At 38.2% G+C, this 15,493-nt stretch overlaps 1 protein-coding gene across 5 annotated transcripts in view; it reads left to right on the top strand.

The window, feature by feature from the left end:
• The window catches only part of FIGN (fidgetin, microtubule severing factor), a 127,264-nt gene that overhangs the window by 108,182 nt on the left and 3,589 nt on the right, over positions 1 to 15,493 (top strand). For 2 of the 5 annotated variants that reach the window (XM_058549121.1, XM_058549120.1), the window contains 3 exons: positions 4,671 to 4,747; positions 9,233 to 9,488; positions 10,049 to 15,493. The exon at positions 10,049 to 15,493 is cut by the window's right edge and continues 3,589 nt beyond it. In XM_058549121.1, coding sequence (XP_058405104.1) covers positions 9,386 to 9,488; positions 10,049 to 12,303 — 2,358 coding nt within the window. In that variant the 5' untranslated portion in view covers positions 4,671 to 4,747; positions 9,233 to 9,385 and the 3' untranslated portion in view covers positions 12,304 to 15,493. The remainder of the gene's footprint in view (positions 1 to 4,670; positions 4,748 to 9,232; positions 9,489 to 10,048) is intronic. The other 3 variants (XM_058549125.1, XM_058549122.1, XM_058549123.1) reach the window with 2 other exon arrangements.

Genomic DNA, 15,493 nt, shown 5'->3' with positions numbered 1-15,493 from the left:
TGTCTCATTATGCAGCATTCTTTGTTTTTACAAATGGAGGAGCCAACAGCGCTAATGGCTGGACTGTCATTCACACTGCACTTTAACAATGTTCTGTTTATCTGGAAATTAGAGCATCCCAATTATAGGTGGTGCTCAGGTTTATTTCACCAGATTATAGAATGGGGCCTGGTGGAGAGAATGGAGAGGTGAGGAAACTACTGTTGTTACTAAGAGCTCTTCACTTTCAATCCTGGGCAGTGTTGATTATGTTCTAAAGCAGTTCATCTTCATACATCGTCTTATATGGAAGAAACAACACTAAACTTACCAAAATTCATTTCATATGTAGCTTTTTCCACTGCCTTCAGATCAAAGTTATTTTCTTCAGGCTGGACTAAATTATACACAGGTCCCAGGAGTGAAGGACACTGAATTAATGCACTATGTCACCCAGCCCTGACTATAGAATATTTTTATCAAAGTCCAAGACACTATTTTGCTATTGCATTAAAAATTAATGCACGAATCACCAAAAAGAGAAAAATGCATAAATAACCTAAACAAATTTTGTCTGGGCTTTGCACACTTTAGAGTCACCTTAAGCAAAGAGTTTTTAAGGAGAATGGTTGAAGAATTGTATACTTATATGTAAATAATATTCTTACTCCTTTGTCTAATTATATGAAAGAGCCCTCAATCTTAAGCAGCCTTAATTATCTATTTTGTTTTATGTAAACTGTCTTTTTAGAGTAAGGTTCCAGAGGAACACAGAAAAGAGGATGAATGCAAATTCCATCTCACACAAGGTCATGGGGCTTGGGAGATTCTGAATTTGTTTATTGACCCATGTCAGCATGGTGTGTTGGGCAAAAATGAATATAGTTAAGTTTAAATATAACTAAATTGAGCTTTACATTTATATACTTGAAATAGAATACACGCACACAAATAACTACTTACAAATAGCTATATGTACTCCTAATGATTAACATAACGTCTTAGGATTGTGACCAAGGAAATTAACCAGCCATGTCATATTTCAAGGTTGGTACCATGCCCGGTTTGTGTTAATTAAAAGTGCAAATTTATCTTGTATGGCACAACAGTATCTTGAGAATCAATTGGAATAACCTTAGACTTTTAGGATGATGGTAATTTCATCTCAGCAGAGTCTTTTTTAAAAATAAAGATTCAAAACACGTAGAAAATACACAATACTTTTGGCATTTGATTTCTTTTTCTGGCTCAATCATACAGGCCGGATACTATAAATCTAGCATGGGGCTTTCAGGTTGTGTTAACCCCATTTATCCCTGCACGCTACGGCTCACCTGTTATTTACACACATAAGAGGGTTGATACTGCAGAACAAGGGGAATGCTCTGTTGTGACACAGGACATACATATTCATTAGCCCTGGCAGTCCCTATGGACAGATGTGGTATGTCTTGATGATCTTTGTATGACAAAAAGAACTGGGGGGAAGGGTAGATGGCCTTAATGGATTGAAAACATATATGGAAGAAGGGAAGAGACAGCCTGAGAAATGCAAGACCATAAAGTAACAACTTTAAAGGTTAATTGCAAAGCACTATTTAAACTGATTATAAATTGTCTAAAATCGTTCACAGAGGTAGAATAAACAAAATAACATTTGATTTAACGTGGGAAAATCAGTCCTCTTACCTACTAACCCTCAGACTCTTTCCCTCGCAATAGTTGATGATGCCTGACACTAAATACTGAGATTCAGAGTATGAGTCATTTGTATATTTTAAATTGCATGTATATGCTTGTATTCTTTTGAATTAATTATGGTAGGATATTCACAGACTTTTGTACACTAATTTTTACTTGATTTAGATTATTATTCAAAAATTTTACATATAAACTTTTGTAAAACACACCCCCTGCAAAAGAAAAACAAAACCATAAGTCTAAATTATAATTTTAAAATATATGGATTTTATGTGAGCATGATTATACGTCTACTGGAATACTTCGATTTAAGTATTAGAAATTTTAGGACCCCCACAGGGAAAAATAAGTATTTATTTGAATTACGATTATGATTTCCTGGCTTGTTTTAACTGATGGGCTGTCTATCCTGATCATGTATTGAATATAAGCTCAGTGGACTAAAAGTGATATTTCTTTCATCAATGTAATTTGCTTTGCATAAGTGTTTCTGCATTCAGCCTCATAAATGCAAGCCATCTTCTTATATATGTCTCGCATGTTAAAAATGATGACCTATCAGACCCACGTATGCCAAGTTTCATCCTCAGTATGAAATATTTGCAAAATAGTCATTTTTATATTTAGTCACGTTTTGATGAGTGAATATTTTGTTGCTGTGAATAAAATTTAATGCGTTTTAGGGAAACGGATTCAGATCATGAGCTACCCACAAATTTAATTGAAGGACAGGATATACACCATGCTAGTCCAAGCCATGGTGCCTGTAACATTGAATACAGGCTCTTACTAAGCCCAAAATGGTGACATACAGAACAAGATCAGTTGTTTACCCAGAGACCATCCTCCCAATAACTTTCTATAAGATATAAGAAATATAACTTTGGAGTAACCTAAAGCTCGTGATTGAGTAATAGGGGATGACTTGCTATTAAAGGAAGCTTTGGTTTGTGGTATCAGAACCTATGGCATATTCAAAGGAACATATTAGGAATAGTGAGGCTTTACATATGGAAAATAGCTAGAAAAAGTATCTGACAAATCAGAGCAAAGAGGGAAACACTGAAATAACAGCAATCTGGAAACCAGTTTTTTTAAGAAATCATTATTCATCATTCTATGTGGTTGTATTGATGACACTGAGTCAACAAGAAAAACAATCAATTATTTTCCCTGTGCTCTGATTAAGAGGGTAGGAATGCACATAATAAATAGTATTTGGAAAAATTTTCTTCTAAAGGGACTACTTTACTTGTTTTTAAGTTTTAACGCACTATACTTGCTAGTTTTCAAGAAAATGTACTTAAGTGAAAAAACTGAAGCTTGAAGCTTCAGAGTGAAGTGGTAAATTCAATTGCTTATGTGACTGGTAGGTACCATAAAAATACCTAATGTTGTAATAGGCAGTGGGGGCACCATGACAAAGTGGGCATGCCAAGTCCAGAGGGAGCAGCTGGTTCTCATATTCAGCCAACTGTTGCCAGGCAAGAGTGAAGTCTAATGTTGTAAGATCATTCAGCTTATCTTGAAAAAATGGTAAATATGGAAATATAGGTTATTTTATATAAAGCTGACTGATTTTTAAAACCCTGTGCTGGCCAAACATAACCTGGTTATAGGCTGTATGCTACCCTCAGGCTGTCAGGTGGCAATTTCTCTATATTAGAGGTTGAGGTATTTGAGCTATATTTACTAAGGACCATTTAACCAGAAATGCCTTTGTGATTGTTAAAAAGGATTGCTTTATGCAAATAAGGTGGACTAGGGGGAGGGAGTAATTTGCTGAAAAATGTATTATAATTTGGAATCTTGAGGTGTGAAGTGTGATTTAAGGAGAAAAATCACTTGACAGTACTCCTGTATAATTAGAATATCTTATTTTGAGACTGCAGGTTTTGAGATCATTCTTAACTGGTTTTAAACCTCTGAGTACTTTGCTTCTTAGTAGTGGCGTCTACAGTGTTAGGTCACAAATAACATTAAAAATAGATAAAATGCTATGAAAACATTTTGAATTTTTGACACCTTTTTGATTAAGGAGATCGTGCTCTGTGTTTTGCTAAGTATGAAAGAACTTCTACACCTTTCTTGTAACAACATTCCCACTGGAAAATTTCCTTTTCAGTAGCTGTCCTGAGGCTGAAGGAAAAGTGATTTATAAATTCTAGGGGTGATTTTACTTTTTTTCTGTCTAGTCAGTTTTGTTTTGTTTTGTGTTTAACGCATCTCTGGCTTTTTCAAAATAAAAGAATAATAAATATTTCTGTAGCAGTTCACAGTTGGAAAATATTTTCACACTTATTATTACTTTAGGTAATTTTAATAACAATCCAGTAAGGTATATGATACCCTTATTGTACACGTTTTATAGCTGAGAAAAGTGAGTATGATGCACTTTAGTGACTTCACCAAGATTCGGACAAATAAGTGATGGCATGAGCAAAGCCAGCTCTCTAATTCTCAAGGCTGGGATATTTACTCTTCAAACAAAATTCTAGAACCTTCTTTATTCTTTCTCCAGTCCTTTTCTATCCCAAGAATCTAGTGATGCCTCCCAATAAGACACTGTGTTAGATAAAATAGTATTCAACCCCACTGGACACCATGGTAAGTGAAGTACTAAACTGTAACTGAGGCTGTCTGGATTGGGAATTAAGTCACTTTAAAATTCCCTTCATCTCTAAAATCAGAGAGTCTAATTTTAGAGAATTTAGAATGTGAAATTATAAAGAAGACAGAGAGCTGGAAAGGTTTCATCGCCTGGTAATGTGATTCCCTTGATTTAACTTCTTAGAATTGAACCACAAGGCTTTACACATAGTGGGCCCTCAATTTGTTGACTAAATAAAATTAACAGTCCCTACATCATATTCAGCTTATAAAGGACTTCTAATTTTGGTGTTCTGAAGATGGAGCAAATTAAATAGATTAAAGAGAATATGTAATTTCTGTGCTTCTTCCTCTCACTTTTCCCCTGCTATTACTTTTAGAAATGACATCACACTTTCAGGCGAGGAATTATCAGGAAGTGGACTGAGGAAGATTCAGATCAAATGAGTTAGTACAGGTAATACTAGATACTGCTGTGTTGGCCTCTTGGCTTATGAGGGTGGGTACACAGAAGGAGAATGCTGCCTAGTCTGCTCCAACATTTCATTTGGTCATCACTCCCCTTGAAGAATAATGATAAGTAGACATTGCATAGGGCCAGTTTTCAGTCCCAGGAAGTTTGTAGGCCCTCGCTCAGAAGGCTTCTCACTGCATAAACCTATATTTTCCCCCAATGGATCTGCTACTCTCTACTTGAAATTTGGAATGCTCTATTTGTTAGTTCTGCCATTTCCTACCTAGGAGATGAATCTGTTGCATTATTAGGCTGAGGGGGCTGTAAACTGTTATAATTAGTCTCTTTTATTTACCCCAGCAGTGATTGTTTTCTAGAAAGAACCTTGGTAAATATGGTATCAGAGTTTTTTAATAATAAAAAGTGCAGAGGTACAACAGGCCAAAGGAGTGTAATAGGTTTAGTGGTGTTGTGCAGGCCTCTGAGCGCTGTGCAGTGTCCTGTAGCAAGCAAGGCCGCCGTGCCTGCAGGTGTCTGCCTCAGGTCCCTGCCCTTAGGAAGTCTGAGAAAACCTACAAATGAAGGCAGAGTCCCTAGCAGCTAGAATTACCCTATGGGAACCTGGTAGAGAGCAGCTTTTTTAGACCTGATGAACTGCTGAATAGCACACGTGTGTTGGGGTGGGGGTGGGGTAGTGAGTACCTTAGATTAATATTTCCAGGAATGTGTGCGAAAATAGATTCTAGAAGGCTTAGTCTTTTATTTCCAATTTCCTCCCATTCTGAAAGTCGTTTTCATATCTTTCATTTTTCTGTATAACAGTTTCTTTATCATTTGGAAGCTGTGACAGAACTTGAAGGATACCACAGTTGTTTTGTTTCAAATGAAAGAGCAAAATGGAGGAAGTAAAGCAATAAGGCAGCAACTGTTTAGTAATTAAACCTAAGTTATAAAATGGTCAGTAATGATAATGGAAAATGTTATCCAAACTTTCCAGTTTTATGGGAAGTATAGACTTGTTCATTTCCATACACATAAATTCAGCCTATAATAATAAAATAACAAAGTGCTCAGGCTTTTTACTGTAGTATCTGTCATTCTTGTATAACACTTAGGTTAAATTATCTTAAAAGCAGTTTTCTATTAAATTACATATTTTAAAAACAAACACATTGCATTGTGAAATTTGCCAGCTGTATTAAGAATTTTCAGATCCTTTCAAAAATAAAAATTGATGTATTGGAACAATTCTTCAATTATCTTTAAGAACTATTCTTCTTACTTTCCACTGTGTTCTGAATTTTTATTGAACCTATTTAAACTATTTCTAAACAGCAGTGGAAGTTATTGTTCTGGAGTCATGTTTCTCATAATGTTAAAATAGTATTGTTTCTGAGGATTTTCTCTTCGTGTTCCAAAGAGAAACCATAGAAAAGCTGTTCTTAAAACCCACCTCCTTATTTGGGTTCCGAGTTAAGTGACACGCATATGCTGCTGCTTACAGATACAGAAATACAATCAAATGGAGCGTGATTTTCTGTTCAGAGAACACTTGGCTCTACGTTTTTCTTCCATTTCACATCAGACGTATCACCACCAATAAACAGAACAATAATAACAACACCAAAAACAAGTTTGGTTCTACTTCCAATTACTATTAAAATTCATGAAAAAGCTCTTTGTGCTGCCAAGGCCAGGACAATCTCCTGAACGCTGGCTTCTTCAGCTCCTAGTAATATTAAGAACTAGCTTATGGTTAACTATTAACTTACACTAGCAAATAATGTTAATGATTTTTTATTGGATAAATACTTGTGTTTTAGGATTGGTGAATAATTCTATTCCCTTAAGGTTATTTAATCAAAGCTCAGTCCTGCCTTTTGCAGCCCTGCTAAGGTTATTGTTATTTAGTATGCATCAATAAATCAACTTTCAATTATCTTGGTAAGCCCATCCAAAAATAGCATGAGAATCGAAAGGCAATGGTGTATCCAGTAATTGTTCCAAATAAATAATTTTGATAGATAGAAACTTTGCTTAATTTCAGATGAAATAGAAATCTTATGAAATTTAATTAGTTTTGCTAGACTTAAACTATGCAGAAATACCCAGTGAAAATGGCCAACTTACTTTATTTAAACTTTATATTCCTTACTAAAATCATTTTTTTGCATATTTTTTACAAATGATTAATTTACGAGAAAAAATGTCAAGCCAATACAAGTGGAAGGGTGCCCTTTTTTTGTTTGTTTTTTAAATAATTATTCTAAATCTAAAGCAGTTTTGGGTCTTTTGGGGGGCATTTTTTTTTTAACATTTTGTTATTTACATTTGTTAACTAATGCCAACAATGACTTGGCTCAGCTAACTGAAAGGAAGCCATGCCCTTTAACACGTGTGTGTGTGTGTGTGTGTCTGTGTGTGTGTTATGTTGTATTTGTGGTAAATTCCATTGCCTATGACTCCTAAATTATTTTCTGAGACTTTATTTCAAGACATTTATTCACATGTTTCTTCTGTATCAATCAAATCAAATTCCTACTTATAGCATATGTGTTTTTTATTTCCTCAACTCTGTATTTTGATAATCTTTTAAAGAAAAAAATCCTAATAGAAATTCCCTGAAAATGATTTACAGGACTAATGAATTTGTAGGTCTTTTAGACAGTTGTACATTACAGTCACATTAATATTCTCTGCTTTTTATAAGGCTTGAAGTAAATCCCATGACACTAGAAGAATTTAGATACTGATTACTTGCGATTGGTTCCTGGTGATTTGCTCTTAATAATTTCCAGTTGAATTTAATGAAAGTATGATTCCTGAAATGCTGCTTCATTAAAATTGCATCTTTTCCCCTTTAAGTGTGGTTTCGGTCATTTCACCCATTTTGTGGTGTGTTTTCCTCCCCCTTAAAAAGTGATGATTGAGAAAGCAGAAACAATTAAGAATATCACTCTAGTTCTTCCTAGAACTCACCCCGGGAGTTTCTCTGAGTGAAATGATGCAAGCTGCAGTTCATCAGGATTTTACAATATTTTTTTTTCCAATTGATCAGATTATTTTTAAACATAGAGTTTTAAAAGAGAAACATATGAAGATTTGGGGGAAGTGAGGGAAAGGCAAGTGGAGAATCTGTTGGAATCTGTTGCATATACAAGAGAAGTAAGGATAGTATTTTTACTAAAAAAAAAAAATATGTATATATAAAGCCTGATTAAGTTATACTGTGCAGCATTCAGACTTAATTTAACTGAAATGGTGATTTGCAAGTGAATATCTACATGGATCCTTTTTAAAAATCCAAATGCAAATGAGTGCAACTGCAGTAAAATATATTTGCAAATGAATCCTGTTGCTTTATTCATTTATTGTGTAATTACTGCAATCCTTCCCACCTTGTTTTCAGTATTTCTTAATCATTAAGTCAGAAGCATGACAGCAGTGCCAGCCCTGGCATGATTCTCTTTGACTAAAACCTTGTAAATTAACACAATTAGCACAGCATCATCCTGCTAATTAACTTCCACTGTCTGGTGCAGTGGTTTTGCAAACAAGGAAGAGGGAGTCAGAAGGGAATCAACATGCCATTCTGTTACCAAACTCTGTGCTATGTTCAGTTTAGCTCAGTAAGTCAAAGCTGGCCATGTCAGAAGCCAGAGTCAGGCAATGAAGAGCTAAAGGGGGTGGAGGAGGAGAGCAGAAGGGGGCGGGAGCTGTCAAAATAGACTGGTAATTCAGAAGGGAGCTGATGCCACAGATGCTTCATTTAGACCAGGCCTCCTTCTTATCAAGGAATCTCTGCCAGAGGGCACAAGACAGTTTGCAGAATTCACTTTGGGTAATACAAAGAAGATTAAGGAGTCCTGCTTAATATAGCTGTACCAGAGTAGGAAGTGTGCCAACCAAGCAGAGATTAGAATGGGTTGAGCCAGCAGTGGGAAATAGAACAGGGTTCCAGTGTTCTCTGTAACTAACTATACCTGAGTCCATGAGGGTACGTTATAAATCCCTTTGGGGACTGGTTCCCTAATCTGTGGGGTAGGGTAATTTCTAAGGTCTCTTTAAACTGTAAAATTCAAATGATTCTCTGATTCTAACTGCTCCGTATTTTCTCTTAAATGAGAAACTACTCTTGTTTTATAGTTTGCACATAGGCACCTTGCTTCAGTTAGTGATCTAGCAGATGATAGAATTACCCATATCATCTCGTTATCTAGTCGTACTCTTCCGAGTTTATGCCACACACTTAAAGAGTTAGAATCCAGATTCTCTCTCTATTCTTATCTTTCCTTTCACCTCGGTTTCCTTCCTTCCTTCCTCTCATTCTCTCTTTCACTCTGTGTGTGTGTGTGTGTGTGTGTGTGTGTGTATTCTCCCCTCTTAGTACCTTGGAGGCTGTAAGGCAGAGGGAAGGATTGTGAGAGGAGGACGGAGAACGCTAGCTAGAAGACCGACAGACAAGTGATGCTTGTTTTTTTTTTTCAGAGACTCAACAACAGAACTGAGAGGCAGAAAGGAGCCAGTTGTAATTCATACCGAGTTGTAGGCTTTGTGCGATGAAAGCAATGGAGCGCTGCCTGGGAGATTGCTTTGCTGCACTCCACGAAGCAGATTTGAAACTGTCGTGGACCACTTTAGATGAGAGTTGGATTATGGAATGACCTGCTATGTCTGTGTCATATTGTTCTGCGCAGGGAGCATTATACTGTGCTAACTAGGTGTTCGGTACCAAATAAGAGAGGTATCCTAGATGTGATCTGTCAGCTGTGTCTCATTTTTATATTGGTTAAAATATAAAACAGAAACTGTGATTTGAAGAGACAGAATAGCTAGATATTGCACATGTTAATGCTATCACGTGATAGGTATTTAAAATGTATGTATATTCTATTGTAAGAACCTGTGATTGAATTCTAATTTGACAGGAATGTGTGTGTACATATATATATACGTGTGTGTTTCTGTGTGTGTGTAGCAAGTAACTTGATAGGCTTAATGGAAATAGATTTGCTTATTACTTAAAAATGAAAACATTTTAGGTCTTCTACAGAGTTTTTATTTAAATTCAGTTTACTTTTTATACATGGCTGAAATTCAGTCCATTTTAAAGTGTACATATTGTACAGATCATATTAGGTATTATAAACTGTGAAAATCCTTTATTGATATTATTATGATATTATTGATATTATTGATATTATTAATGAAAAATAATAGGTAACAAAAGAAGTTGTGGGTAAAAGCTTGAACAGTTCTGATGAGTGTCTAAGTAAATTAACTGTTTTCCCCCCAAATCCTTAGGCTTGAAGATGCAGTGGACGCCCGAGCATGCCCAGTGGCCAGAACAGCACTTTGACATCACCTCAACCACGCGGTCCCCTGCCCACAAAGTGGAGGCCTACCGAGGTCATTTGCAGCGCACCTATCAGTACGCCTGGGCGAATGATGACATATCTGCTCTGACTGCATCCAACCTACTAAAAAAATACGCAGAGAAGTATTCTGGCATTTTGGAAGGCCCTGTGGACCGACCTGTCCTTAGCAACTACTCAGATGCACCATCAGGACTAGTGAACGGTCGGAAAAATGAAAGTGAACCCTGGCAGCCTTCCTTGAATTCAGAAGCTGTGTATCCTATGAACTGTGTTCCGGATGTTATTACTGCCAGCAAAGCTGGAGTCAGTTCAGCCCTCCCTCCAGCAGATGTCTCTGCAAGTATAGGGAGCTCTCCTGGGGTGGCCAGCAACCTGACAGAACCTAGTTATTCAAGTAGTACCTGTGGAAGCCACACGGTACCTAGTCTTCATGCAGGGCTCCCATCTCAGGAATATGCTCCGGGATACAACGGATCATATTTGCATTCTACTTACAGTAGCCAGCCCACACCTGCACTTCCTTCGCCTCATCCATCTCCTTTGCATAGCTCTGGGCTCCTACAGCCGCCACCACCACCTCCTCCGCCACCAGCCCTGGTCCCAGGCTACAATGGGACTTCTAACCTCTCCAGTTACAGTTATCCCTCTGCTAGCTATCCTCCTCAGACTGCTGTGGGATCTGGGTACAGCCCTGGGGGTGCACCCCCTCCTCCTTCAGCATACCTGCCTTCAGGAATTCCTGCTCCTACCCCCCTGCCCCCCACCACTGTTCCTGGCTACACCTACCAGGGTCATGGTTTGACACCCATTGCACCCTCGGCTCTGACAAACAGTTCGGCAAGTTCTCTCAAAAGGAAAGCTTTCTATATGGCAGGGCAAGGAGATATGGACTCCAGTTATGGAAATTACAGCTATGGCCAACAGAGATCTACACAGAGTCCTATGTACAGAATGCCCGACAACAGCATTTCAAACTCAAATCGGGGGAATGGCTTTGACAGAAGTGCTGAAACATCATCCTTAGCATTTAAGCCAACGAAGCAGCTAATGTCCTCTGAACAGCAAAGGAAATTTAGCAGCCAGTCCAGTAGGGCTCTGACCCCTCCTTCCTACAGTACTGCTAAAAATTCATTGGGATCAAGATCCAGTGAAGCCTTTGGGAAGTACACATCGCCAGTAATGAGTGAGCATGGGGACGAGCACAGGCAGCTCCTCTCTCACGCAATGCAAGGCCCTGGACTCCGTGCAGCTACCTCATCCAACAACTCTGTGGACGAGCAACTGAAGAATACTGACACGCACCTCATTGACCTGGTAACCAACGAGATCATCACCCAAGGACCGCCCGTGGACTGGAATGACATTGCTGGTCTTGACCTGGTAAAGGCTGTCATTAAAGAGGAGGTTTTATGGCCAGTGTTGAGGTCAGATGCATTCAGTGGACTAACAGCCTTACCTCGGAGCATCCTTTTATTTGGACCTCGGGGAACAGGCAAAACATTATTGGGCAGATGCATAGCTAGTCAGCTAGGGGCCACATTTTTCAAAATCGCCGGTTCTGGACTAGTCGCCAAGTGGTTAGGAGAAGCAGAGAAGATTATCCATGCCTCTTTTCTTGTGGCCAGGTGTCGCCAGCCCTCGGTGATTTTTGTCAGTGACATTGACATGCTTCTCTCCTCTCAAGTGAGTGAGGAACACAGTCCAGTGAGTCGGATGAGAACCGAGTTTCTGATGCAGCTGGACACTGTACTAACTTCGGCTGAGGACCAAATCGTAGTAATTTGTGCCACCAGTAAACCAGAAGAAATAGATGAATCTCTTCGGAGGTACTTCATGAAACGACTTTTAATCCCACTTCCTGACAGCACAGCCCGGCACCAGATAATAGTACAACTGCTCTCACAGCACAATTACTGTCTCAATGACAAGGAGTTTGCACTGCTTGTCCAGCGCACAGAAGGCTTTTCTGGACTAGACGTGGCTCATTTGTGTCAGGAAGCAGCGGTGGGCCCCCTCCATGCCATGCAAGCCACAGACCTTTCAGCCATTATGCCCAGCCAGTTGAGGCCCGTTACATATCAAGACTTTGAAAATGCTTTCTGCAAGATTCAGCCTAGCATATCTCAAAAAGAGCTTGATATGTATGTTGAATGGAACAAAATGTTTGGTTGCAGTCAGTGATAACTTCTTTAAAAAAAAATGTATTGAATGTTGGCACACACACATAAAACCTGCTACATAGGGTAGAGAGCCCTTTCCAGTAGTGTTTAAATCGCAAAGGGTACTGGGGAAGACGACGATTAAGTTGCATCTTTAGAGTCAGGGTAGATTTGGAGGAAAAAATGCATCAAATAAGAGCTTCTGATTTGAAAGCCCCAGATGACAGAAAGCATCTGTTGATGCTCAGTTCGGTTCAAGCTAGACAACACTCGCCAAGGAGCAAGGTGCAAGTGTGTTGATTTCAGAAGGACATGAACCTCGTGTGTTGATTCCATTCTGCTGTTCTTGAGATTTAGTTGCTGTCAAGTGCCTGGAGTGGTGCTTTATTTTTTGTTTGCCTCACAATTACATTGGTGGCATGTGCTAATATAAAGAGCTTTAACTTCAAACATTATTGGACTAAAGAGATGAACGGTTATGTTACGAAAACCAGATTTTTGCCATTTTAAGAGCAACAGTATTCCTCAATCCTGTCTGTTCTGCAGTATTAAGCTAAGAACAGGTAAAACAGGGTAACGGTAATCTGGACCTTAATTTCTGCAGTTCATTTCTTTTAATGTTCTTGTCTGCAAAAACTCAGGAAAGCGATTGTGATTTGTACAGTACCTCAAAGGAATGTGTTGAAAGCACTATGTACTGCTGAGAGTAATGGGATAGGCTTCAATGTTACTTTATATTAAAATGTATGTTTACCTCAACAATTGGAAAATAGCAAGGAAAATTACTTTGAATGTATCCAGAAAAATACTGACGTGCGATACAACTGAATATTTACAATTTAAAGTAGAAATGGAAGGATTTAAAAAAAGGTTCTTTTACTAATGATGGGGAATTAACCAGAGCAGAATAATTCTTTATGTCAGTAATTGCAAGAGTTCTTCGTACATTGCTCCTTGATAATGAAGTGAAAATGTTTTTAAAAGGTACACTGGTTAACGGAAAGCTACTTATTCAGTTTGTGTTAGTGTCTAGAACAGTCAGCCACAAGACCTGTTTAGGACCCTGAAAGTCACAGTACCTAAAAACTAGGACTGCCTTTTACTGCATAGGTGGTAGTGGTGGGGGTGGTGGTTTGTAAGATCTCTCTTAAAACTGCTGGGAACGGTGTCATTCTATTCACTAATCTAGCTTATAGGCTTGCCGTGCTGTTTGATAGAATGCAGAAGATAGCAACCAAAACAAACAAACAAATAAATACAAAAATCAACCAACCAACTTATGTATCCACAAAGAGCGTCTACATCCCCTCTCCTTTTTGACTCCTCTCTTGTCAGTGCAATTTTGCTTCTCATTTTGAAATCTTCTGGGCTGTAGTGCTCCCGCGTTCATTTCTACCTCAGTTTTGTTACATTTCTCTTGGAAAGTAAAGTAGACAATTGGAAGTGGACACACACACACACACACACACACTATAGCGTGCCAAACATGTTACTTTGTTTTCTTCCATCTTTTCCCATAAATCTAGTTCCAAGAACATCAGTCTTCATGCTTGCTTCCACCTGAGTCCACTCCCACCGCAATAGCATATGTGGCATTTTTCTTAATTTCCCATTCCTCTCCTGCTCCCCACCAAGTTGTTCTTTGTATCCTTTAATGCTTTCTGTGCAGCTTTTCATTGATAGCTGATTGATGATCGGCAATCCCTCTGAACAGACACAGTGTAGGCTGTAGCTTTCCAAAGCCGCTGCCCGTGCATAAGCAGAACAGCCTGGCTTTTTGAATGTATTCTTCCTGGTTTTTTTTTTTTCCTTCATTTTTTTAGTTGAGAGATGCAATAACAAAACTGTTGCAGAGCACTGGCATTTTATGTATTCAAAAAGTGATGTACATTTTTAAAAATTTTAAATAAATGCAATGAGAAGCCCCAAGAAAGGTCTTTCTGTTATTGTTTTTTTTCCTTCAAAAATTTTTACCGATTTCATCCACAATGTCAAATTCTCTGAAATATAACATAGACAAAGCTAATGAAGGACTTCATTATATTTCTGAAATTTTATGATATTCGATCATTACTCCCCTTTTTTCTTATTTTTTATGTTGCTAAAAGCTGAGCAAATGGAGGAGAATTTAATTTACAATGATATTCTATCAATTAAAACTGTGCTTACCTGTAAATATTCCATATTAAAAAGCAGTGCCTTTCATTAAGGATACAAAAAATAATATTTAGGTATGTCCTTTGCATTTCGCAAGTGAATAAATGCTACAATCGTATTTTGGCTCTATCCTGCACATCCCTTATTGTAAGGAAATTCTAATTTTCTCATTAACTTGTAGGTTCATATTGATCTCACTGACAAGTTTACTTTTGCCCAGTGCTGACCTATTTTCTGTCTCGTAGACATTAAATTTTATTTCCGCCAACATGCTGTGTTCACTTGAAAGCAACTGGCAAGTTTTGACAAACCTGGTCTTATTTAGACAACTTTGGAAAATCCAATATTGACCCACATTTTTTTGTGGCTGGTAAGAGTTAATGCCAAATATATGACTGCACTATTGTGTTTTACACTCCTTTATAAAACTGAAAATAAAGTCCTACATATTGGCTTTTAGCTTTAAATGATTTAAAAATTACTTGGAGATATGAGTGGTCAAAAATCCATGTATTTAGGCAGAAGCTGAAGCCGTGTGTGAATTTCATTTAGCCTCGCAAATTCTAGGATTTGGTCTCTTAGGAAATTGGGCATGCTGAAGAAATGAAGATCTGTTGGGGGAGATAAGGCTGACCTTTGAGTAGATAGTGCTCTCCTGTGATTCTTTGATTCTGCATGGCAGCGTTATGAGCTCTTCTATGGACTAGCCTAATAATGAGCTCTTTTCTGACCATCCCTTCTGGAGCTTGGGGTGGGGGTGGGGGACCACATCCTGAGAAGTGAATGTGTACAATCAGTGAGAGTACAACCGAGTAATCGGGCTTCATACTTTTGGCCTCTTTTTGACTGCTAAGAATTTGGAGAAGGCTACTAATGAAGGTAAGGTAATGAGCCAGTCCACATCCCTTGCCTGCCGTCTGGCCAGGGGATTTGAGCCAGTCCACTTAACAGCCCCTAATTCTCTTCTCACAACTGCAATAACACTTCCAACAGGGACAAAAAGGAAGTGAAGGAAACTACTTCAGGAGAAGGATCAATAGAAATTCAAGAGGTAG

Source organism: Diceros bicornis, chromosome 10 (assembly GCF_020826845.1).
Source record: "Diceros bicornis minor isolate mBicDic1 chromosome 10, mDicBic1.mat.cur, whole genome shotgun sequence".
NCBI lineage: Eukaryota > Metazoa > Chordata > Mammalia > Perissodactyla > Rhinocerotidae > Diceros > Diceros bicornis.
The sequence above is the reverse complement of the archived record's forward strand: the minus strand, read 5'-3'. Positions and strand labels throughout refer to the sequence as shown.